This window comes from Triplophysa dalaica, chromosome 22 (assembly GCF_015846415.1).
Source record: "Triplophysa dalaica isolate WHDGS20190420 chromosome 22, ASM1584641v1, whole genome shotgun sequence".
NCBI lineage: Eukaryota > Metazoa > Chordata > Actinopteri > Cypriniformes > Nemacheilidae > Triplophysa > Triplophysa dalaica.
This window is the reverse complement of record NC_079563.1, coordinates 14,724,612-14,750,659: the sequence shown is the minus strand read 5'-3', so window position 1 is coordinate 14,750,659 and position 26,048 is coordinate 14,724,612. Positions and strand designations below refer to the sequence as shown.

The following is a 26,048-nucleotide window of genomic DNA, read 5'->3' as shown; positions in this document are numbered from 1 at the left end:
ATCACCCTTTAATCAGCATGCAGAAGTCTTTATATATTTACATTTAAGTATAAACGTGCGGTTTTGACGTAGTTCATTCATCACTTACCTGTTTTAAAACTTCAATAAGAACCAGTGAAAATATGAAGTCGATTGCTAAATCCCTCCTTTCCATCAGATAATCTTTCTGTTGTTCATCACTGAGAATAAGAGTAGAGAAAAACAGATCAGACGAATCAAAAGTCTTTGTTTGATTCTAAAGCAACTGCAAACTGTGTATTTAATCTGACATGGATCAATTTCATCTTAAAAATGTGGTTGGTTTGTACTATTTTACCACAATTTTATTTAAATGATAACATTAAATTTATTTGGCAAACTCACAACTTTACTTTTGCTGTAATGAGCACTGAATCAAAAGAAACATTTGCATATTTGTTGCCTTTTTAGAGCTAATATCATTTTCCAACATTATGAAATTTGGCTTGCTTCGAATGTCCACAGGAAGAAATTCCAGCTGATGATGCAAATCTAATAAAATGGTTGAAAAACAGCTGATCTTCGCACCCATATGGCTACTACTAATATCGGATGAGCTGCTGCAGTCTCATCCACAAGAAGTCTGATCATAGATTATATTTCATCAAATGAAAGCGAAGCTTCCTGATGATTGCCATCAATCACACACTGCTATGCGCACCGCTAGATTTCACATCAACAAACACACAGACACACGTGCACAACTGCATAGAAAACCATTAACATGCTTAGGCACTAAAGCAGACTATACAAACACAGACTTGAATAGGTGAGACCAGCAATGAAACATTGAGCAATGTGACATTGTTTTGAACATTAACATACCATAATAGACACCTAACGAATAAGAAGAATGTGACGATGATTTTGGCCCATTGAACAAATCTGTTTGGTTGTTACCACACAGTTGCTTTCAGACTTGAAACTATAGAGAATATGATGCAGGTAATGGGAACTCACTTTTTTGACTTAGTATTTGCGCGTGGGCGGTACTCATGAGACTCGTCTTCTAACCCGTTCTGCCTCTTATACCAGTCAAACAGCGTCCGTAGGATGGAGGGAAGACAGTACTCGGCCAGAGAGCTCATAGTGCTGATCAACTGTGGAAAACATAAAAGATACATGGTAAAATTCATTTTTTTTTTAACAAAGATATGGATATGATTCAAAAGATATGATAGTAGTTTTCAATTACATTAATAGGACTTCATGTCTGGTGTCATCTTGAAAACAATATGGTTAGTATGGAAACTATACTAAAAATATCAGTCGTTAAATAAACACTAAAATTAGATACTGGTTAATAGTATTAAAAGTTCTCGTATCCCACTATATAATATTTTACTATGGGGGAACATTCAAGTCATAGGGAGGGACGTGGTCTTCTGGACTGGGCTTAACCAAACCGTGGGATGGGGGTGTCTGGCATAGACAGCCTGGTATTTCCCCCGCCCACCCAGGTGCTCATGGTTCAGCACACACACGTGTTCACACTGTTTAAGAATGCAATACAGAGGGGTAAAGTCAGGCCAACATAGTGCCAGCTTTAAGTTATTTTAAGGCCATGACTGATGATGACAAAAATTAATCTACAAATAGACATGGGCAAGAAAAGTTAGATGGCAAGGGAGCAGATTAGACTTCCTTTTTTACATCGCTGTACAGGCTAAGCAAAAGCTAAGAGGTTTGGAGCATATCAGTGCCATACATGATAAAATCAGGGAGGACACAGACGACGTCACAAGATCTCACCTGATCAAACTGCGGGTCTTCTCCTCTCTGTAGAGATTTGCTCAGGGGCTTTTCCTGCAGAACGTGAAAGAGAATTAATGAGGCATAGATCAAAGAATTGTAGAACATCAGCTGCGAAACGTTTAAATTGCAGGAACTACAGTGAAAGACATGATGAGACGTCATTTACAAATGTCTTTGAACCTGATGCTATGAGAACATCTTAACTAGGACCGGGTCAAAAGGTCAATCAAGTGATTAACCCCAGTAACACACACACGCTACGACATGCGCACATTTGCACACTTGTGTGTCTAGGGTCAGATGAAAGGGCACAGAGAAGCTGGGATTCTACAAACATCTTGGATATAGATATCTGTGTTTTTTGTTTATACTTTAAACTTAAATTTAAAGATAATCGCATTATAAATAATGATACATTAGTTGTTAATCGAATGCAGGTTATGTACACTTGCCATTAAGTTTTGTTACATAAACCTCAACAGAACAGATCTTCAGTTTATAATGATCTATAACGCAGATCAATATATTAAAGTCCCCGTGAACCGGAAGTTGCGATCGTTTTTTCTTCCGTATTTTGACGCATTTCCGAGTGAAATGGAATTTTGAATGATAAAAATAGTGGTCGTGGCTTTCGTCGTTCTCTGCGATTTGATGTATAAAAACAGCCGTTGCATTCTGAAATGGAGCTGGCAGCAGACTGACAGTTGAAGGGGAGGAGTTAACGGATGCTCCGCCCAAGCCGTCCAACATACGTCATCTGATGGCTGGAATACAATACAAGACTTTAAAAATCTGAATCGGATTTGTTTTAACTAGACATCACAGACTTGCAGACTCTTGAAAGTTTCAGATAGAAACGCACTAACTGATCAAATCTGCAGACTGGCACAGACTTTCTGCAACAAGTCTCGAATAAAAATCTGGGCAAAATCTGAGCAGGAGTCTTGTAGTGTATTTTAGCCTTTAGATGGATAGTCAATACAAGACGGAAGTCCCTTTTCAGATTTCAGCTAAAGATTATGAGGGTTTATGTTTTTTTAAAAGAGGGTGACCCACATTGATAAACTATTCACGATAAATGCTGCAATATTTTATGAACATTTTTATTTCACTGGGACTTTAATATTTTTTTATTTGACCATCACATATTCTTAAAAAAAGCGCTTAAGACCAGATTCTTTCTTTGGTTAAGGAGCTACATCATCAAAAGTGTTAAAATATAGAAAAACGAAAAAAGCATTGAGTAAGCAGCGCAAAAGGTCATGGGTTCAAACCTTGCTGACCGTAAACAAAGCCACAAATATAAATCGATTTCTTTGAGTAAAGCACGCACTAACCGGCATGATATGCCGATATAGAAATTCAGGATAGGAATATTATAATGGTTGCACTGAAAGCTTTGACTAATTCCTGTTTAGATCCTGAGCTGCTTGGACTGTCCAGTGTGGACAAAACCCATTCTTACCACTTTAAACATCACTCCTGCATAATGGAATTACAGTGATACAGAGAGACCGGGCAACCTGAGCTACTGCGGCAAAAACAGACACGATATCTCACAGCTGTTAGTACAGTTTGAAGATATTTATGTCTTAACGTTCAGTTCCTGCCAGCCGAGTCATTAGTAGCTCACGTTGCTGTTAGAAATCTCTTCTCCGCTATCTAATTGAGTTAATGTACACTTCCTGTTTTCCCAGACTTCTCAACAAACCAGGGAACTGGTTAAATTTTTTTTGACTAGGCTGGTTTATACTAATTTGAGTCATAACACCAAACATTTATTGACATCTTCAGTACAGGAATTCTCTTACCAGTGGTTCAGCCATGATGATGCGTATCTTGCGTTCTGACAGGGTGGTGAAGTTGGCGAACAGGCTTTTGAGGACATACTCGCCAGGCTTGCTCTCGGGGTCCACGGTAACCGGCATTGTGGCAACAGGACCTTTCCGCTCTCCCAGAGCGCTGCTAACTTGGGGGAGAGGGCGCTTTCCTACGGGGGACGCTGAGAACACAAAATGACAGTCTCAATACAGCATTTTGATGATTTGAAAACAATTCGAAAAACGAGTCTTTAGCCGTCTTAAAGAATATTGCAGCCTTTATTGTAAATAGTCTATCAATTCAGTCATTCTCTTTTTAAAAATCTTGTGCCCTCATAATCTTTAGCTAATTTAGCTTAGCCCAGTATTTTTCTCATTCAAAATTCCATTTCACTCGGAAATGCCTCAAAATAGGGAAGTAAAAACGATCGCAACATCACGTGACTTTAAATGCTGCACATCGCTTTGGCTGTGCATGACTCGGATGTTGTGTTTGGGGTTTGAGAAGTCCATGTCCTGTACAAGTAAAAGCACAGACACCCCCAAAAAAATCAAAAGTGTGCTTAAATTCACATAAAAGCAGCGCACCTAGTCAATCAAATGTAATGTAATGTAGGAGATCTGTAAGTTGAGCAGTGCTGTCAATGCTAAATGTCAGTGTTGAAACCCAGAGTGAGTCCACAGATCACCATCATACATTCAGCCCGGGCTAGAGCAGCTGGTGTTTTAATTTTTGGCATGACCATGTCATCAGCCGGTTAGCCGGGGCCTGGGGATCCAGCGCCATGCGGCTGCAAGGGGCTTCTAACATGTGGTCCCCTTAGAATAAACCCCTGGAACCTCACAAGTCACAGCCTGCAACTGAACTCAAGTTGGAATGGAAAAATATATCTTCAGCCAAAAAATATGATCCTACAACAATATTTAACCTATGATAAAGTGCCATGTTGGAGTGACTCAGTTAGTAAAAAATTATAATTCCTCAATATAATAGCTATAACATTATTTCTATCATTATACTAAATTATTTTAAGTCCACCGTCAAATTCTTGTGGGTTCTAGGGTGTTCTGGGTGGTTACTTACATACTGTACTTGGTCTACTAAGTCTATTAGGAAAGTAACCACAGGTATAATTAATGCAATCACACAAATGATATGAAACAAGCTGGGTTTAGCACTTAGGGTTTTGTTGAGTAATTCTAACAGCTGACCATGAGCATTTTAGAGATTCAAACTTCAGGCGGTTGAGAAATGTTCAGAACGTCAGGCTGTTATTTTGCAATCGGAAAAATCAGTGTCAGTCCTCAGTACCTGCGAAGTTTAAATTTCACACCCTGTTAATGGGAGTTCATGACCCTGCCAGCAGACTTTCACCACTAGGGTCAAGGGTAAAACAATTGGAATGACAAATACAGCCGCGGACCAGTGTCAGAAGCCACTTATGCACTTCTAGACAAAACACAGTTATTTAGCAGCAATCAGCCACAAACCATCATACCAAGAACCGGAAAGCATGTCAGTTTTAAGTGTATTTACGTTCAATTTTAAATCCCTACGTATGGTTTGCTTGACAGGCATCTGCAGATAACATTAGTGCCAGCGTTATTTATGGACAAACGGTGGACGTCAGCTGACAGCTCCAAAGTTGCTGTCGAGTCAGATCTGCTGTAACGGAACGAGGAGGGAAGTTGCTAGAAAGAAATTGTGAAATATTCGACTCTCTTTATGAGCCTTGACCGCACCATCAGGAATCCACAGAATGCAACCTCCTTAAAGTAAGCGGAGAGAACATGAACACCCACACGTTCACAGACCTTTTGCTCGGTGAAACCTACCAAGGCCCTTGATGAAGCTGATGACGCTAGCCCGACTCCACCGCACCGGAGAAAGCTCCATGCTGCGGTCGTGTGAGTTCCAGTAATCCAAACCAGTACTAGCCCTTTACCACCATTGTAGTTCCATACTTGCCATCTGTATTCCAAGCCTGTCTTTCAGGGCAGGCTCCATACTGGGTAGCCCTAGCTTAAGCCACGGACTTGGGATACCGGGGCTTCGCTCTTGGAGTTATGGGAATAGGGGAACACAGCCTTCCTGTGTTGCTCCTCAAAGTCTTGTGATAGGAGCAAGCCCTAACTGAAGGTCAGGCTGGAATTTTGGCCACAGAGAGAGAGAGAAAGAGAGAGGGAGAGAGAGAGGGAGGGTGCAAGAAAAGGAGGGGTGATGTGGAGCTATATTTAACTTCATCAGTCACACACACTCTTCGAAACCTCAGCAGTCACACACACTTTTCTAACACATTCATTTTTGTTACTGGGGACACACACAAAAAAAGATTTACTCACAAATATTTGTAAAGCTAAAAAATTATATTTGCAGTTCCTAAATGACATGGTGTTGTCATGATATTGTCACTGGCAGTCATTATGACATCATCACTGGTGGTCACCGACATATGTCCAGTGCCATTATGGGATCATATTGAGCATTGTGTTAAAATGAACAATCTGATTTCAAAGAGAGACACGGTGACTTCATAATGAGCATCATGACATAATAAAACTCTGCATTATGACATCAATTGTGGTATTAAATACAATTTTATTAGAAATACCTTATAATAACCATAATAATAATAATAATCCATAAATCTAACCACACCTTAGAAAGAACAAGCATGTTGAAGTGGAAGTGTTAGGGGTCAAATTTAACATCATCCAAAAGCTGAATAATTAAACTTGGTTTGGTTTGTAAGGATAGGACAATGTCTGGCGGAGATACACTGTTTCTGGAATCTTTTTTTTGCAAAAATTGCCTTTGAAGTTGTCAATCAGAGGCACTGTAGCAGGCCATCCACTTACAAAAAAAGTTTTTATACATTTAGGGAAGGAAATTTACAAAATATCTTCATGGAACATGATCTTTACTCGATATCCTTTTTTTTTTTGCCATAAAAGAAAAATCAATCATTTTGACCGACACAATTTACTAAAAAATTTCCTGTGCTCCTTAAGATCCAGGGTCACATATAAGACTCTTTCTCTCTCTTCTACTTTGGCCATCTAAACTTGATTAATTTTTAATCCATTTTGTTAGAATCATTTGCTATAAATACAGTCTAAAACAACAATAAGGACAGCTAAAAAACATAAAAACAATAGAAATATAAAGTGTTACGGTTAAAAAGAGAGACATCATGGAGAAAGGAAGATAAGAGGGGTTGGACTGAGATTGGAGTGGATTTGCTTAAGCGAGTACACTGTTATCAGGACACCTGTTCCCCTTTATAGGGTTCGAGAAGCACATGTTTAAAACACAAGGGGACTTATAAACAGGCATTGAACACATCTTTTTCACTTTCAGCTGAGAGCTCCACCTCTGCTGAAAATGCAGGTTAGAAACAGTGCTGGGTGTTACTAGTTACTAAGTAATTAGTTACTGTAATTTAATTACTTTTCCCTGGAAAAAGTAAAGTAAGGGATTACTCTAATTTTCTGTAAATGAATTACAGTTACTTCTGATGTAAATACTGTGTGTAATATGTGTGTGTGCATTAGTGGAATTGACATCAAAATTCAAAGGCTAACTTTAAAATCAGTGTTTTAATGTATAATTCTCACATTTGTAATACTTTGGTCAGTTAATAATACTTCTTTTGTAGTTTAACATTAGTTATGTGAGAGCCATTTCATGTCTATCCTTGGATCACTTAACTAAACAAGGTTGATAGCATAAAGAAAGTAATAAGTAATTAAATACTTTTTGGAGAGAGTCATTTGTACAGTAATCTAATTACACTATTGAATATGTACTAGTATTAAGTTATTAATTACTTTTTCAGAGTAACTTGACCAACACTGGTTAAAAACACACAAATAAACACACAGTGCAGAGTGGCAACCCAAGGTTACTGTAAGACTGTGAGCGGTCTTTACCGAAACTGAGGTATACCCTGGTTTAGAAAGTCTTAGCCTAAATGTTGTAGCATTTCTTACCAGTCCCATAAAACATTCTGCATCAAAATAAACATAATTACGGTTAAAAATCCAAAGAGAATGTATTATTTCCAAACAATTCACTTAAAAGTTGATATTCAAATTCTCATATTTCTGATTGAACTGTATATCAAATGTTGTATCACGGACTGTGACAATATTTTATAAGACAAAGTAAAATATTTACTAAATCGCATTTTTCATTAGTGGGGTCTGAACACTTATGCAACATTTATATTTTATATCTATATTACAGTCAAATAAATTCCTTACGTAGTAACAGCTTTTGTATTACAAGTATTAAGTTAATAGTTAAAACAAAAAATATAAACAGCACTCTTAACAGTCTGTATTCCACCCTGAGCCTTTAAATATGAATGATTTGTCGCTATCTTACTTCACCGGGAATATAACGTCAATCTTTATTAACAATTTTAGACATATCATTACGACAAAAGTTAACCTTGAAATTGTGCACACTCACTATACAGTCACACACACAGTCTGCACACTGAGGGATATTGACATGGTCATCACTGCTCTGCACCGCACGTGATAAAAAACAATAGCACAAATCCTCCTGGTAACGCCACGAGTCTCTTCTGTCTGCAGTCATTACATAATGCGACCTCTACAGCCAAAGACTATTAAATCAGACAAATGCATCCAAAATTATCATTCCCATAACATCCTTGTAAATTTGTATAATCCTCAATTAGAATATGTATCACATGATCACAACAAAACAGTGACGGTGTTGCACGTAAACATCCAACATGAAGTGAAACAAACAAATGAAGTCATAAGAAAGGTCATTTTTTTAAAACCCATCACAAGCCAAAAAGACACAAAGCTTTCTAAGCTGTATTAAGTTACAATGAAGTGTTTGTGATGCACAGAGAAGATATAAATCAAAGCAGAGTGTGTATGACAACAAAAGCATATTTGGCAAATGATAACTGCTCAACTCTGAACACCGTGTCCTGCAGAAAAACCAGCGAACATATCGAGCCGCAGCATGCGTGACTGTTAAACATCGCGTGTGTATTGAGTCTATACTCACTGCTGCCCCAGGATTTGAGCAGAGACTTGATGCTGATTTCAAAAAACCCTGAGTCCTGCTGGCTGGCCATGGCTGTGTAGCAGGCTCGGTCGCCGTAGCGACACAGGGATGGAGGGATGAAAGGAAGTACAGGCAGGGAGGCCGGCTAACAGCGTCACATGCTGCAGAACTCTCTCCCTACGTGTCCTGTGTCAGCTCTCAGCACCAACTGCCTGCTACGTCTCTCTCTTTCTGTTTTGCTCGCTCTCCTGCCCCCTCCCTCCTTTTAAAGCACTCACTCTCATCAGCCTCTCTCTCCTCTACTCTGCCTTAAGAGGATTGGCTGGCAGAGAATGAAAAAGAGAGAGCTGCTGTTTGTGTCGTCCAGTCTTCCTGAGAAGGGCATCAAGAATACGGGAGAGGGAGGAGGGGTTTGTTTGTTTACTGCAGTACTGCCTGACCAGGTCAGTACAGAACAACAGTACCATGATGTTCTTGTTTGCCACCATCAGATGTAAATAATGAAATAGTGAACTATCTGTGTTTAAAATATTCTAAAAACACAAGTCAAGAAATTTGCTGTGTCCTTGTGATGACCTCTACATATACAGCATGGATATAACCACACAGACATTCAACACCAACACAACAGCCTCACTGCAGCAAGGAAGCTGATACCAACATCTGGATTTTAAATGTTATGTCTACAAGATTCTGCAAAAAATCGCAAGCAGTATCTCCTTGCAGCTTCTGTATCCGAGCAGGGGAACATGCTAGAGAACTACACAACAGCCACACTCACACATCAATTGACATCATGCGTGTTCGCCGATGGATGTCGAGTGAATGGGATTACATCATCACACCATCTGCTGGTTGACACGCCACACTGCAGCCAAATACTTAAATACACAAGTCACACTCAAACAATGGAACAAAATATTACTCTGGATGTTTTAATATGTCAAAGATGGTTGAAAAATTCACTAAATGTTCAATTTGGCCCATCTGAAAGGTTCGGATTACATCACTGTAAATTGCATCAATAATAAGACATGTCTTGTCATTCTTCACGAGAAACCAGATGAAAATGCGGCAAGAAAATAATGTGATAGTATGTGATGAAAGAATCCCTGATCCGGCCGCATTTTATCAAAACTTAATAGTAAAGAAACATATTAACCATATGGCATATTAATCACATTTTTGAATACTTTATATAGTGACATATCATCAACTACTGGAACAAACATAACAGTGTGTTACGTTAATGGCTGATACACATCAGTAAAAGAATGTGACGTTTATCTCTTAGATATTCAGTCACAGCAGACAGAAACATGTGTTTTGGACGGATAAAAATAAATAGTTTCCAAGTAAAAGCAGTTGAATGTAATTTTTGTTAAAAGCGGTTGGCAAGCTGCCGGACGTGTTCTCCTCTCCACGCTTTATCTTTCCAGAAATTCTTGTTCTTTCATCTTTGTATGTTCTTGTTTGGTTCTTTTTTGGCCTCCCTACTGATAAACAAACATTCAAAGACACAGGCATATAAAATAAGATTATTCAAGATAAACGTTTTTACAGGTCATTTAGCTTGACCGTTCCATAGGTTTCAGAACTCTGCATCAGATCTGAAGAATCCTAGATTTTCAGTGCTTGGTGGTCGAAATAGCACACCCTCAGGTCTTAAAAATATTATGGTCATTAGTTGCCAAGCCCTCTACGATGTGAAATTAATTAAGTAACAAATAATGCCTGCCGTTGGCATGTGGGAACATAAAAGAGAAGAGAAGCAATAAGAAAGAAAAACATAAACACTACAGTATGTACATGAAAAACTATTTCATAAATAATATTATTAATTTAATGTTATATGTAACAATATTCATAACAAGTAATTTACAAGTATAAACACCAACACTTTTCAGTTGTGTTAAGTTTATATATGAAACTGTTTCTAGCAAAAATGTTCCTAATAAGTCATCTTAGAAGTCTAGAAGTTGCTGTTAACTGTTAAAATTCCCAGTGGAATTAAAAAGAACAATTTGTATTATTTCATGAAATATTGCAGCCTTTATTGTAAATAGCTTATCAGTGTTTTAAAAATGCTCATAATCTTCTGTTCAAATCTAAAAATGCACTTTCGCCCTGTGACTATCCATCAAAAATTATTTAAGTTTGACAGCTTGGGCGGAGCATCCTTTAACTCCTCCCCTTCAACTGTCAATCTGTTGCCAGTTCCATTTCAAATTACATTAGCTGTTTTTATACATCCAATCAATTCGCAGTAAAACGCAAGCCATACCCACTATTTTTTTACATTCAAAATGTGTTTACCTTGGAAATACAGAAGTAAAAACGATAGCAACTTCCGGTTCACAGGGACTTTGACTGAAAACCAAACTTCTGACCACAAAGTAACATCACACATTTTCTTAAAATCTGATAGAAGTCTGTGAGCTTAATAGTTTATACAGTGCTCCTGTAGCTCAGTTAGTTTAGGATTGCGTTGGTAAAACCAGATAACACATTGACCAAATGTATAGCTTTAAATACTTTATATAGAAAGTGTAAATGTTTAAATCTCTTAAAATCAATCGTAGTAGTGAATTAGAAAGCACCTCTAATGAGTTTTGTTGGAAACTGCTGAAATGAACAGTGTTCACGCTAGAAGGAGCTTGTCGTACTTGACAATGTGATTGATGGAGCATGTAATTATTGCAGTGTGTGATAGCTCTCATTGTAAAAACTTTGGCCAAGGATCAGTCACATCCAAACCAATGTGAGAACTGATCTTTAATCTGCAGGATGTGCCATTAAAAAGTAATATTATGAATGAAATTATGAAATTACCCGAGTCACTGGTGATACTAAGTAGATTACTTTAATGTCTTTTTAAATAAAATGTATATGCACAGCTGCAGAGTGCCATAAAATCATCTTACTCTTACTCAAAGCTTGATAAACAATGTCAGCATTTATAATCAGGAAAGATGTGGAAATAATCAGTAAAAACGAATAATATATCTTTCTGGAAGACTTTATCAGTAGTGGTTCGAGATGAGGAGCGTGCCGGTCTCTGAGGATTTTACAGCTACTGGGGAGTCCTCCCAGCTGACGTTGAGCTATCCCAGCTGCCCTGGGCACATCTCAACGGCAGCTGGGGTCACACCCATCACTTCCACCACATAGAAATGCTATCATGGTTTGAAGTGGTGGGTTGCTACCAAAGTATAATGTCATAATTTGTTGTCTCTCAAGCTATTTCAAACATGTGTGACTTTCTTTGTTGCATGAAACATCAAAGTAGAAATTATCTCAACTCAACTCAACTTTATTTATATAGCGCTTTTTACAATTTTCATTGTTACAAAGCAGCTGTACATGAGACACATTGAATACAAGTATGAATTCTAAAGCAGCCCCCCCGGCCAGGCAGATAGTGCAAAACAATATGCAAACGGTGGTGAGGAACCCAATCTAGTAGAATTAAAAAAAAATTAATGGAGAATGTTTGGGTGAACTTTTACTAAAACTATCACATGTACTGCCATACTTGAAATCTCCGACCGTCGGAAATGAAAACATGAACCATCACAAACAGCTAACCACCATCCGTGACCATCCTTTAATCTATTATTAAACCTATTAAGCAATACTACTGTGACATACAAAGGAAGTATGTGGGAAATGATATACAGTTGCTCAAAAATAAATAAGGTGTGACATTTAATTGATAATCCCAACAAAGATAAGCCTGTTCTTCAAAGTAGTAAAATAAAACGCCTACTTAAAACAGAACCTGTTCAAAATAAAACTATTAATGACAGGTAATTTAAATGCAGAGTCAGGCCATGTTTTACTACATTACTCATATTCTATGTCCATCTGTAACGTAATTCCAACAAAACCGCTTGTGAACAGGTTTGATCATCAGCTGAAGCTTCACGCTGGTACCTCTCATATAATCTTTATAAAAAAGATTAAGAAAAACTCCCAGTATTCCGAGCATTCCGCGCATCAGTCGGCCTCTGCCAGCTGTTCAGACTCTGGCAAAGGGATCATTGACACATAACCATGCAGAAACTGATATCAGGTTACTAGTCCTGTGTTGGCGCATTTTGATATACTGATCTGCAGAACCCATGATTTCTTTGGATTGGTTCCAAAAAGTCAATGATGGGTCATGATGCTAAAATTAAATAAGGTTAACCAAGAGGAACCCTTTCAAACGATAACACGCTTGTATCAGCCATCTACACACTTTGAAAATCTAAATGCTCCTTTGCGAAGTTTTTATTAAATGACTATGCAATGATATTAGAATTTCTGTTTTGAATAAACTTTATACCTTGAGAAATACAATCTTATGTCATATTCTCTGCTATAAACCAAATTTAAAAAGCCCTATTTCAAACTATTGCAACTTGACAACAAAGACCTCCTCTTTGCGTTCAGCTGGTTTCTCCTTTGATAAAAGCTAAACATCAGTGAGGCTCTGCGAGGGTCTAAAACACACCTGTTCAGTAAAGCTCTGGATAAGCAATCATGGGAGACACACATGAGCAAGCTCAGCAGAAAACTTCACATAATCCCACTAGGGTTTTTATGGCGGTAGGGGGTAACAGCCAGGACAATAGCACTAGAGAAAACACAAGAGATCTCAACCACATCTCAAACCTCTGATACATTTTATACACACCAACTTTCTCTCTCTCTTTCTCCCTGTCTCGCTCGCTCTCATCTCTCCATAAATACACTACATTTACACTTTATTTATAATGCTTTTAAGATTTAGTCAAGCTCTTTAAAGTCTTGATTACATATACAAACACATTGTTACTTGTACTTTTTTTCAGTGTTTTTCAGTAACACTACACTTTAGATTAGGGTCCAACTCTATCAACTTGTTGCGTATTAGTATGCTTACTGGCTGTTTATTATTATTGCGTTTAAAGCACATATTAATGCCTCATTCTGCATCACCTAATTCTACAGCCCTTAATCCTACCTAAAACAACTACCATATAAACAGTAATTAGGAGTTTACTAAGGGCAAAAGTCATAGTTAATAGTTAATAGTGAAAACTGGACCCTAATCTGAAGTTTGACCTGTTTTTCTTACCATAGTTGCTTTTGGTTTATTCACATGAAACATTATAGCAAACAATGACTTGGCTTTGCATTCGGAACTTCCAGCTGCGGTTCTGGATGATTTAAGAGGCTGGTTTAAAGAAGGTCTAATTAAAACCCCAAAATGATCTCTTTCCTGATCCTGATGCTATCTCTCATCATTCACATCCACCCTTCCCCCAATCCCACTCTCGCTCACGTATGCATGGGAGACCCGGAGGAGTTCAGTCTCGGAGGAAGTCTCTTTACGTCGCTAACTGTGTGGTGGATCTGATGTGGTTATGGTCATGGCCCTGTCTAACCAAGACTCTACGGATCTAGCTTTGGATAGCTATCTTTATCTTTGGTGGTTTTAAAGCTGATCTTAAACCAAGAAATGAGTAGATTAAAACTTTAGTGAAACCAGAACCAGCGAGTTTCAATGAAATCAGCCAGCGCCGCAATGATCTCTACCTTGAGGCTATCGGAATCACAGCACAATGACATCATAGCGTTGTGTCGGAGTTTCGCAAAATGAGCAAATTGAAGGCTGCCAATGGACTGACTGTTCACTAGAAATAGGTTACAAAATTCCAGAAACATGAGCCTGAAGTGTTTTGTGTAAGGTAAGGATAGGTAATTACCTCCTGGCAGCACATTAAAGACGAATCACAATAAACCATGTCATAACACATCACAAAAGCAAATGTCTGTGTGTCTGACTAACAAAACACAACCTTGAGCAGTACCTTCTCTGATGATGGGAATGGTGGGTCTTCTTCTTGGTTGGATCTTCCTGAATTTCCCTTTAAAGTCTTCTGGTGCGAACATATGAATGGAAAGCCCAGCCATCTGGACCAAAACAATCCCATCCTGGCTCTGAGCTTCACAAAGGTATGGTTTACCATCCACCACGTCTCCACCTCTGCTGACATCCTCCACGGACATATCCGACACACAGCCGAGAAAAGAGAGGAACCGCTTTCACCTGCTTTGGATCAGCATGGATACGGATCTGAATTCTCGTCTCTTTTCAAGTTTGATCTTTTTCTCCCCCTCCTCTCTCTGTATCAGGTGTACGGGAGCTGAAGTAGGAAGTAGAAGCGTGTAGAAGTGTACCTCTGCTTTCCTCAAAGAGGGATGTGTGCTAATTCTCTCTGTCTGCTCTCACAGGTCCAGGCTGTTTAGCCAGTTACAGCAACACGCCTCAATGGGGCAGGTGTTAGATTACTCAATATGGACACGCCTCTTTTGAAAGTGAGAGAGAGAGCCAATGAGTTAGTGAGAGAGAGAAGGTGGAGATTTGGAGTATAAAGGAGATGGATGGGATGAGTGCTGCTGTGTGTGTACAGTGTTTATTTTATGGAGAATCCGATTGAGTGAGGAAGATACATTTCCATTGTTGGAGAGAGAAAGCAGGTTGTTCAAAATGACCTGCCTCTGGTTTGCATTAACTAGCTTCTTTAAGACAGACTTCTGCTTGCCAAGTCAAAGATGCTGCTATGTGTCTCTGCATTCTGTAGGTGTTTTTGAAACCGTCGTCAAGGCGCCGCATTCCCATGAGTTCGATTCCCAAATACTACGTGTTCACAAAACAAACACATCACATACATTATATAAATCACAGGCAGAATAAATTTCCAATCTGCCCTAACTGGTCAGTGGAACTGGTTGTTTTGTTTTTTGGGCGTTTCTAGAGTCCTTGGGCGAGAGTGTTTATTTGGACCATCTTTAATAACATTAAGCTCACAAATACTCACGTTGTTCACTGACCTACAGCCGTTGATGGTTTTAAGCGCTAACCTTTTGAAGGCCAGCACGGAAAGACTAACTTATTCTCCAAGTTGCTCGCACAGATCCTGGCAGACATTTAGGGCTGAATTGCCCGGGAGCTGATGAAAAGGAGCGGGGAAACTGAAACAGCGAGACCGGCCACTCCCTCAAGAGAACACAAAACTGCCCTTTTCTTCAATAAACAACTTTCTGAAATGGATCCAAAGAAGGCCAACGTCTCTTCCCAAGGGCTGTCTTGGAAATCTCTGAGATGCAGAACTGAGACCTGCACCCCCTAAACAAATATTGTCCTTTTACGGGAATTAAAAAAAACAGCGTCTGCCCGCATGAATAGGCTTCCAAATTAAGGCTGTGGCTCATTATAATTTCCAAGCCTAGACCAGAAGTGGGCAATTCCAGTGTTATGTATGTGACATTTTGCGTTATGGATGTGACTAAAAAACATTGATACCAATGTACTTGTTGGAGTTAGAGTTTAAGCATTAGAAAATTATCAGTCTATGCACAAGTTTCCTATTAACTAACTACGAAAAACCACGCACTAAAAATAAAACAACTACATGCTTTAAAAACTTGAAGAGAGACCTCACATGGCAATTTGAACCACCAAATGTTGATAGTAAGTATAGTAAACCTTTGGTAAGAACTTTTTTCATGGTAATGTTGACATTTTCATGGATTTTCCCAAATACAAACTGGATGTTTGCTGTAAGTTATATTATCAAAACGACTTGTTAACTATTGCATATGTAAACAGCTTGTCTTGCAACATTTGTTCCAAAAACACGAATACATCAAATCACAGGGGGTGTTTAAGGAGAAATGTGCTATTTCCAAACAATAACTAAATAACTGAGCCTATGATTTTTGCTGGTAATAAAACAGTTTCAAACAACACAGATTTACTGCAGACATATTTAGGATTCAGAATAGCATAAATACAGAGAGAAGAGGCAACCATCCACTATCCACCCTAACAAAGTATTGGCCTGGTAAGTGTTAACTACCCTAACATTATAATGGTGAATGTCGCACAAGCAATACACTACGCAATACAATTGCGTGATGCATGTTGTCCCAGTTGGACCAGATTAATGACATTTCAGAACTGGGATCTACACCGAACACACACGTGTAGAACAACATAGAATAACACGTCTTTGACACAGACAGACAAACAAAAGTCTTAATCGAATTGTCGCCCTCTTTTGTGTTGTCATAAAGACTGAATGGCAAACATAACAAGTTCCAAACAGAATGCACACTGACATGAGACCTGGTCACACCCAAACATCGTTTGCAGATAAACATATGTGACAAAGCTCCTCAGTATACATCCCTCATCAAACTAAAAAACCAGTACTGCACACAGACATACACATCAGAATAATTGTACCAATACACATATACATGCAGAAAAACATACAGATGCTAAGGACACGCAAGGATGAAAACTCATTATCGCACGCGAAAAATGTGTGCCGTTTTTAATACAAAGAAGACTGCAAATACTGACGACCTGTTCCAAAAATAGCACATTTAATTGGTGCAGCCTAATTACTGCAGATCTAGAACTCCAGACTCTACAATGGAGGGTTAATGTTTATCCACTCGTCAGATATCTTCAGATATCAAATTCCTCACATGGCACTCAGGACAGGTCCAACATGGACACACTCTTAAGAAGGCAAAGACATTGTAGGATGTGCAAACCAGGAATTGCTAGTGTCGTCCTCGTGTGTCAATATTTACAAGCCTTTCAATCTACTGAAATATCCACCGTCAGTCACCATGTTTTGAGATGTCGGTTTAATCTCAGAGGTGCTTTGAAAAGCACTTCTATTGATTTAAACTTTCTCACCAACAAATTACACAATGCCTTTTGCATTATGAGTCTCATGTTTCAAAAACATCTTCAGTTAAATGCTACTAAGGCGAAGTGGAAATGCATTTTAGAAACTGAGCTCCAGAAAGGATATGAAGAGTCATACGAAAGTATTTTAATAAGTGTTTTAGTTTTAACTGTGAGATAAAAGTAGAGAATGTTGAATAAAGAACCAACCTTAAAAACTATGGAAGCATGCAATGACGCTGTACCGGGGAGGGGGCGTGGTCAGCTCGAAATGCATTTTCAAGTCCACATTGAATTTTGCACCACTCAACGCGCTGTAAATGAAAATGCAATCCCAAATGTTCAACCTGTTAATGTTAATGCTTTAAGGGAAAATGACATCAGAATTTTCTTTGCTACAGTTTTGCTTGACTATCTTAAATATGTATAATCAATCCTGGAATGCATTTTCATTTTTCGTTAAAAATACCCATTTAAATAACTTGTAATTGATATAATTGAATTTTTATTTTCATTTTGCACCTAATGTTGCACATACGTTATTTGAAATGTATATTAAGATACACAATTGCATTGTCAATTTACATACTGCATTGCCATTTTGCATATTACATTGCAAATTGAATTTTGCACCACATATGCTTCCATAAAAAAACAGCACACTTTGCATTAAAAACATTTTAAGGATGAGGCATACTGTAGGATGTATGAGGGCGCCATCTATAGTTCAGTTGACAGAACACAACGTCCTCCTATTTTTGGACAGTTTAATAAAGCATCCACAATACTCACTATATACAATATACCGAATCTATAAAACATATATTTAAAATCTTTATAGTTCAATGTATAATTCAGTGATCAAAGAAAATAAAGGTGTGCATCATTTTGCTGGAGACAGACTGATGTTCTCTGTTAATAATTCATAACTCGGGTGTATTCTACTAGAGCTTTGAAAATAGCCATCACTGAATCAGTAGAGTGAAAAATTATTTTAGTTAAACATACAGACGGACAAAGGCAGTGTAAGGTTGTTAGTGTACAGTGTTAGTGAGCAGTTTGCCAGAAGCTGTTCTATTAAATTCTATAGGCACCCACACACCTACTGGTTGTGGTTATGTAATGTCTCCAGGGGCCCTTATAGTCAAACCTCTTTGCAACAGTGACTGTAAAAGCATCTTGTTATTTCAGAGGTGTCCTACAGTGCTATAGGAAGTACTACTACAGAACACATCTGTCATTTTTGCAGTGTAAAAACACGGTTTATAAACAAAATAGATGTGATGCACACTCAATCTCAGAAAGCACACCTAAGTATTCTGTTTTACATAAATTGGGCATAAATATGATTTTTTTTTAAAAGATTAATAATAGTTATACTATTTAATGTGTTTTCCAGTTGTACAGGAGTTCTCTTCACTGACCGCACACATACAACATCAAACAATCTATGATAAACACACCCACACACTGATAAACAAACCTCTTTGTGTAGAAAAGCCAAGTGAGTTGAACCTCAATTCGAACAAAGTGACGGCAGAACAGTGCAGGCTATTCTAGGTTTTGAATAAGCACGCCATGTGTCATATCATCTATCTGTGTGACCATAAAAACATTTCAGTCTTACATAAGGTAAAACTCAACACATCACAAATCGAATTCGGAAACTCAATGGAAATATTTACATACCCTTGACTACACACGTGCATTCTAACAATGAAGCAACCCAAACAGATCGTCCACTTTTGTTAGGACTACACATGAAAATGAATGAATGGTTAAAACAATCGTCTAAACCAGTGGTTCTCAAACTTTTCTTTGTATCGCTTTGCGGCAGCACAAATAAAGACTTACCTTAATACTTAGAATTTGAATTAAACCCAAAACATAATTCAGTTATACAATGCAAGAAGTTCGAACATCAATTATTATGGTTGGTGGTCTTATTTTTCTGATGTTTTATTGGATAAAATTAAGGACAAATTTTATAGAATATTTTTTTCTTTATAATCCTATTTTCATAAAATTCCACAAAACCTGTGGCCCCCTGGATCCATCGCTTCGAACGGCCCCCAGTTTGAGAACCACTGGTCTAAACAAATGAAAAACGATATTGTAAGAAATTATGCAATGACATAAAACATATGGTCAAATAGATAAGTGCCTTATAGAGAACCAAGATCCAAGATCTACTATACACCATAAAATTACTACAGTGTGTATAATATAAGGTCTATATAGAGAATATCATTATCTCATTTCTGAACTGTTTTAAGACACATTGTATTATCTGTAAATCTTATTTATTTTATTTATTTAACTGTTTAACTTGCCTTCACTGTACAAAGCTAAACTATTGTGGCAGTGGAAAACAGTGGAAAGATCTATATAGCTAAAACCAAAAATTGTCGTCTTTAAATTAAGATAGTATTTATGCTACCGTATCACTTTATCACTGAACATTATTCATGTCACGCATATGACAATGTCAATATCACAAGTTCAATAGCACTGAGTGCCTAAATAAACACTGTATATAGACAGTATCACGAACACTGAAAAGTGTCTGACACGACTCGTGGAAGGACGCGATTGTTGCCATACACAGGATGCAAAACCATCATATTTTCCTGGCGGTAAAATAACATTTAAAAGCTCAAACTTGACAGTGATGCTGCGTGTTTGCATTCGCCGTGTATCAAAACCTGTCTACTGTTTCTACACTTTTGTGGATATATTGGTATTTTGGGGGAATTTGGGCGGATCATATCCGAGCCTAAATCTGCTACAGTATGCAGGTTACTGGGTTTGGATGTAGTCACCCAGTGAGTCTGCCGTTACATTGTTTCTATAATCACACAGGAGACGTCGTTACTTCATTCAGATTTGCAAACCTAGAGCGTCGATGTCAACCATTCATACCACACAAAACACCTCCGATATATAAGCGGGACAAAATGATGCTGCATGTTGTGTTTTGTTTGTGTTATCACATGCTATACAAACACAATCTGTGGGCTGTCTGGCCTCCCTCAGAGCTTCACCGTCAATTTACAAACGGTTAAGCGCACGAAACCGCGCCGAAAACATGATTACACTGTATGTCCTAAAAACGTTAAATAAAAATACCATACCTCGCGTTTCTCTTTAGTAGACTATATGTTCATATCTTCATCCGAACGTCGTCGCTGAATTGTGCTATTTTCACTTCATTGGTATCATGCATCGACTGGCAGAAAAAAGAAGAAGGCTGAGGATGGTGCGGCTCCGCCCTTAGCGACCAATCGGAGCGAAGGGATTAGCGAACGGGAGAAATAGAGATCGCTGATTGGCTGCGATGTACGTCCGTCTGTTCCTCTCCTTCCATTCGGCTCTGGAGCACTTGTAAGGATGCTGCCGAACACTGACAGGTGCACAGTAGCCAACAACCGAGACAAAGGCGTCAAATGTTACGTGTTTAATAGGGTTTCCTTTAAAACAGCACAATTTCATCGAAACTGACTTCGGCTAGGATTTTCTCTATCAATCCAATCTAAAATGTACTGTAAGTGACGTCTTCAATCGGTACGGATGGTCAGAGGTCGATACCAAGAACTTACATTTATCTTTGGGTAATATTAAATAGTGTTTATCTAACATATCGTATGCTGTTTACATACAGTAACAGGTTTTTTTGTTTACAAAAACATACAATGGGACCTGTTTTATGTGCGATACACATAACCGTCATTTTAAAACACACAAACACAAAAATGGTACAAACCTTGACTTAAGTCCAACAAAATATATGGCTTGATGGCGTCTATGGTATGATGGATGCCTACAGATTGTCAATTGAGGCTTTTATGTTAACATTTATGTCTTTATGACATTTGATTATTTGTTCATATCTTTGGATGTGTAAAAAACAAACTTATAAATTGTCTAAATGAATAAAAAAATAAAATGCTGTTGCATTGTGGTAAAAAATGACAAAGAACAAACAAAATCTTTGCAGTTTTGTACAGCTGAATCTGAATGATTTGCTCCTCTTTTTTCTCGATAGCATGCTTCTAATATTCTATGTTTAAAAAGGGAATGCCAATAACGTCCAACTATTAAATGAGAATTTCATTACCATAGCCATCAGTGAGTTGGGGCCCTTTTACTTGTTTGTTGAAATAATACCAATACTTTAGGAGATCTGTGTATTTCTGTGATAAATACTAAAATGACAAAGCTATCATAAATTCCCTTTACTGTACATTAGAAATAGCTCATTTAAATCAATCTCCAAACCCGTCCCGTATGTCCTTGTGTAAACAACATTGTTATAGTCTCTTTGAATCCTCAAAGATTTGCGTTTCAGAAAATACTGTCAGTTTTGTGCCTTGTTTTTGTAGACTTTGCTTTTTTCCCGAAAGCTTCTGAGATGAAGAACAGACCGACTCAAGGCCTGTGATCCAGATATGGTGTTTTTTTGGGGGGGGAGGGGGGGATACTGGAGGGGTCCAAGGCCTGTATCTGGCATAAAAAGGCAACTAGAGCCATATGTCTAAAAGGAGCAGCTTTCAATACTGGAACCCGTTAAGAATAGAATATTCCAGGTAAAGCGTTCATTCACTGCTCTGAATGAAGATAATGATTATGACAGGCCTGTACTTCGATGCTCAAGGGCTTATTCACCCATACTGGTTTTCCATATCTGCCAAAGACGACCACTGCACTGTCATTTTTGCTGGGTATTCTGCATTTCGAGGGTTCTCCACGTAGATGGTGGAGCTGGTGAGACTTTTACGGTCCTTCTTGGATGCGGAGCGACGCTGCCAGCGACAAAGAAGGACCTCCACCTGCTCTCTGAAGAAGCTGGTGGTCAAAGTGTAAAGGATGGGGTTCAGGGCACTGTTGATAGGCAGAATAAAGATCACCACCCAGGAGTTTATTGTTCCTGCGTAGACACACATAAAGCATGACGTCAACTAACATTCATTGCATTTCACACACTGGAAGTAACTGATTCATTCCCAGGATTATTGTGAAGTTTTGTTTATGTTTTTATAACAAAAGTGAAAATTATTTCATCATTTATTCACCCTGATGTCATTCCAAATCTGTATGACTTTCTTTCTTGTGCAGAAAACAAAATAACTTTTGAAGAACAAGGGTGACAAAACAATTTGGGGCTTCGTTGGCTTCCATTGTGTAAATACAAAATCACACACACATTTCGGTTTCCTGAGGCTCAGTGGTTAGATCATGATGTTACCAATGCCAAGGTCATGGGTTGGATCCCAAGGATTGCAATACTTAGAGAAACAAATATATAGTATAATGCAATGTAAGTCGCTTTGGATAAAACAGTCTGCCAAAAGCATTAATGTAAAATGTAAATGTTCTTAAACATCTTCTCTTGAGTTCCACAGAAGAAAATGTTTTGAATGACATAAGGGTGAATAAATATTGACAGAATTGTTTTTAGGGGTGAACTGTCCTGTTGAGTCACAATGCCATAAGTGCTATTCTGTAAATATGAAGCAAATATATAAAGTAAATTTATTTAGCTTAAAAACAAATGTGCTGCAGATATATATATATGTGTATACCTGGTATTTCAACTTTTAGCAGAGAAAGGGTTTTGACCAAGAATATGGGTATCCAGCAGAGAGCGTCAGAGAACACAATAAAGAAAAAACGGTTTGCCACGGCAACGTCTTTGTGCAGCCGACTGCGCACATCTGTAGCATTGATGCCTGTTTTATAAATGGAACAGAACATGCTGGAATAGGAAACTACAATCACCAAGAAGGCCACCAGATTTAGACCTGTGAATAAATAATACACATTTCAGGACACGCATTAAACAGATTAAAAACAGGTTAAATACTTACACATCGGACTGTATTTACAGTCCATTCGAATAATAAGTGTTATTTCAGAATAAACACACTTTATCATATCAGTGAAAAGACAGTAAGATGTCAAACCGAGAAATATCCCTGTGGAGTACGCTTTGGCCGTGGGTTTTTCCAGCCTATCAGAGTGCAGAGGGAAACAAACTCCATTTCTCCCGTAATAGTTCCCAAACAGGTCTTCATTTAGCAAGGGAACAGCTGCGATTACAAATCCCAGAATCCAAATGAAGGCCAGAACCAACCCTGTCTGCATCTTTCCTGGTCGCAGATGGATAAATGGGAAAACAATGACTAGGAATTTCTCCAGTGTCAGGTAGGTAAGAAGGAGAACAGATACTTCCGATGAAAGCATAGCAAGAAAGCCAATAGTTCGACATTCCATGCTGTCCATCCAGATGAGAGCGTTGCGGTTATATTCACCCCGGAATTTCACATCAAACACCCCCAGGAAAAACAGATAGACTCCCATCAGACAGTCTGCAACTGAACACATCAAAGAAAATCCATCAGAAAAATGCATTTTATTTAAATAAATCAAGTATGTTGACTTGCTTCCTCCTTCCATAATTCTGCCAGTTTGGAAAAGATGAACAATGCAAATTTAAAACCAATACACTACAATACAATACAATACAACAACAATAAATTAAAGTGAATTTTGCATTACTGTCACTCAGCTTTCTTAACAAGAAGTGTCTTCAATCGAAAGCTTCACATAAAAAGCAACACTTCAAAAAATAAATAAACATAAAACTGTACTTATAGCAGGGTTGCTGTTTCAGGTCTAATATCTAATTGAGACACCCAGTTTTTTTTATTGCATGTAAATTTTGACAGCTCTGTTGCTTATTACCAATATAAAAACAAGGACATGGTTTGACCAGAAGTGTCTGCAGTGTGAAATTGCTTGCCAATTGCTTTAGGCATTTTCTTGCCGTCTGTGATGGGAAACATTTGACCGATGCTTATTTCCTTGTTGTTCAAAAAAAGTCAGAAGGAAGCTCCAGATTTCTCCAGCTGTCACGAAGGCTTACGAGACTAGGGAACTTGATTTCGGAATAAATGTATAAACGTCCTTAACTTCAATAAAAATATACTGAGGTCGCACGACTGCGACCCCCTCCAGGACTGCACTTTATCGGAACACACTCATCGGTTGAGAAACTTTGGATCTTTATAGAACATTATGGAAGTTTACGAAAGTTCGGCCAGATGCTAAAACATGAAATGACTATAAGATGATAAGAAAACTGATCACATCTGACATTTTTACTGAACAATGCCGCTCAACATTCAATCATAATGTCATTTTGGAAAATCGAGAATTATTTCAAGACATTAATAAAATGAAATTTTATCTATTAAATATAATAAAAAACTACAAAGGGATTTTAAAGAGATCAATGTCTGTCTGTCTGCCTATGAAACCATCAAACATCTCAATTATTAGTTTCTTTTTATTTCTATAAAAATAAAAGATACTTATTAAATAATATATTTTATTTTCTATTTGATATATTATTTTAGTTGGTACGAGGTTATTCCATTTATTTGTTAGTTGGTTGACCAAATTTTTATAAAACATTATGGCCAAAAATGGGGTTAGATAGAGACAAAGATTATATTAATAATGCCAAGCAAATGGCTGTAGATTAAAAAGGTTGAAATCACAATTTTCTAGTAAAAATCAAGTGTGAAATAAAGTTGTCTTGCCTATGGTGTGCTTGTGAATGGCCATCATTGTTTAATCTTGTGAAATCAGGCATCAATCCGTGTGCTCATCTTGATGCCCGGACAAAAAACATCTGTGATAAATTTATTGCAGTATTGGTAGATGTGTTTATTGTTCAGTACATCAGGAAGTGATTGAGTTGCAGAACAGCCTGTTACCTTCCCCATTAAAAAAATTAAACAAAAAAATATATCTATAATATTATTTAGAGGACTAGCACAACATACAAAGAGCTGCCACCTAATAGGATTATGGAAACACGCTCAAGAACTAACAATCAATCACACACAGATACACACTCAAAGTCAAATCATAACAGGCCAAATCATAACATCTTACTGTCAGTTTTCGTGGTTTAGATAAATCCTCGCTTTTGTTACCCTTTGGCTTTAATATCCCATTCATAAAGGCTTTACCAACAGGCAGCACATTTCTTTCCAGGAAAATCTCTTTTTTGTTCCTGCTGCATGTCTGGCCAAACTTTTTTGGAGCGATTTGCATTTTGGCCATATGGACTTTTACGAGAGTGTTACTGATAGACGTCAGCTTAATATATGAGCGCGTGCGAGTGACTCACAACACAGGACTTTGATGCAGGCTGCATGCAGGTTGTTTTCCGCTCTAATGAATGAGCGCATTCCTATAACAAAGAGATTCCCGAAGCAGGTGATGAAGGCCATAACCCACACAGACACCCGTAGGACCAGGCTGGCTAACAGGTCTTCAACAGATGAAATTCCATCTGTGTTGGGTTTACATTTCCGAACATGCGGGGCATAGGAACAGTACTGAAAATCCTTAAAATATCTAGAAAAAAAAAAGAGAAAAACATATCACCACCTGAACATGCTGTTTATGCAGATGAATAAAAAGACCACACAACAGAAGGTAGTACCCACATGTGTGACATGTTCCCCATTGGAAGAAACATCTTGGTCTGTATATCTGGTATTTCGATGCCCTCCAGACTTCTGTTTAAACACAAAGGAACGTCGTATTTCGTCACGCACCTACTAAAAGTGCCTTACAAGACATTCTT

General features: G+C 38.0%; 2 protein-coding genes across 8 annotated transcripts in view; both read right to left on the bottom strand.

Moving 5' to 3' along the window:
• Nucleotides 1-14,906, bottom strand: part of fryb (furry homolog b (Drosophila)) — a 45,114-nt gene extending 30,208 nt beyond the window's left edge. For 2 of the 6 annotated variants that reach the window (XM_056737418.1, XM_056737416.1), the window contains exons 1-5: nucleotides 14,490-14,904; nucleotides 3,585-3,775; nucleotides 1,771-1,824; nucleotides 979-1,118; nucleotides 89-179 (exon numbers count right to left, since the gene is read on the bottom strand). In XM_056737418.1, coding sequence (XP_056593396.1) covers nucleotides 89-179; nucleotides 979-1,118; nucleotides 1,771-1,824; nucleotides 3,585-3,775; nucleotides 14,490-14,688 — 675 coding nt within the window. In that variant the 5' untranslated portion in view covers nucleotides 14,689-14,904. Of the gene's footprint in view, nucleotides 1-88; nucleotides 180-978; nucleotides 1,119-1,770; nucleotides 1,825-3,584; nucleotides 3,776-5,429; nucleotides 5,683-8,649; nucleotides 8,842-14,489 lie in introns of those variants that run through there. The other 4 variants (XM_056737419.1, XM_056737421.1, XR_008905174.1 and 1 more) reach the window with 3 other exon arrangements.
• A 4,005-nt stretch (nucleotides 14,907-18,911) lies between these two features.
• rxfp2a (relaxin family peptide receptor 2a) overlaps nucleotides 18,912-26,048 on the bottom strand; it is a 37,226-nt gene continuing 30,089 nt past the window's right edge. Inside the window, exons 14-19 of one of the 2 annotated variants that reach the window (XM_056737422.1) lie at nucleotides 25,909-25,980; nucleotides 25,587-25,816; nucleotides 23,350-23,760; nucleotides 22,969-23,187; nucleotides 20,521-22,313; nucleotides 18,912-18,982 (exon numbers count right to left, since the gene is read on the bottom strand). In XM_056737422.1, the coding sequence (XP_056593400.1) occupies nucleotides 22,048-22,313; nucleotides 22,969-23,187; nucleotides 23,350-23,760; nucleotides 25,587-25,816; nucleotides 25,909-25,980 (1,198 nt within the window). In that variant the 3' untranslated portion in view covers nucleotides 18,912-18,982; nucleotides 20,521-22,047. The remainder of the gene's footprint in view (nucleotides 18,983-20,520; nucleotides 22,314-22,968; nucleotides 23,188-23,349; nucleotides 23,761-25,586; nucleotides 25,817-25,908; nucleotides 25,981-26,048) is intronic. The other variant, XM_056737423.1, reaches the window with a different exon arrangement.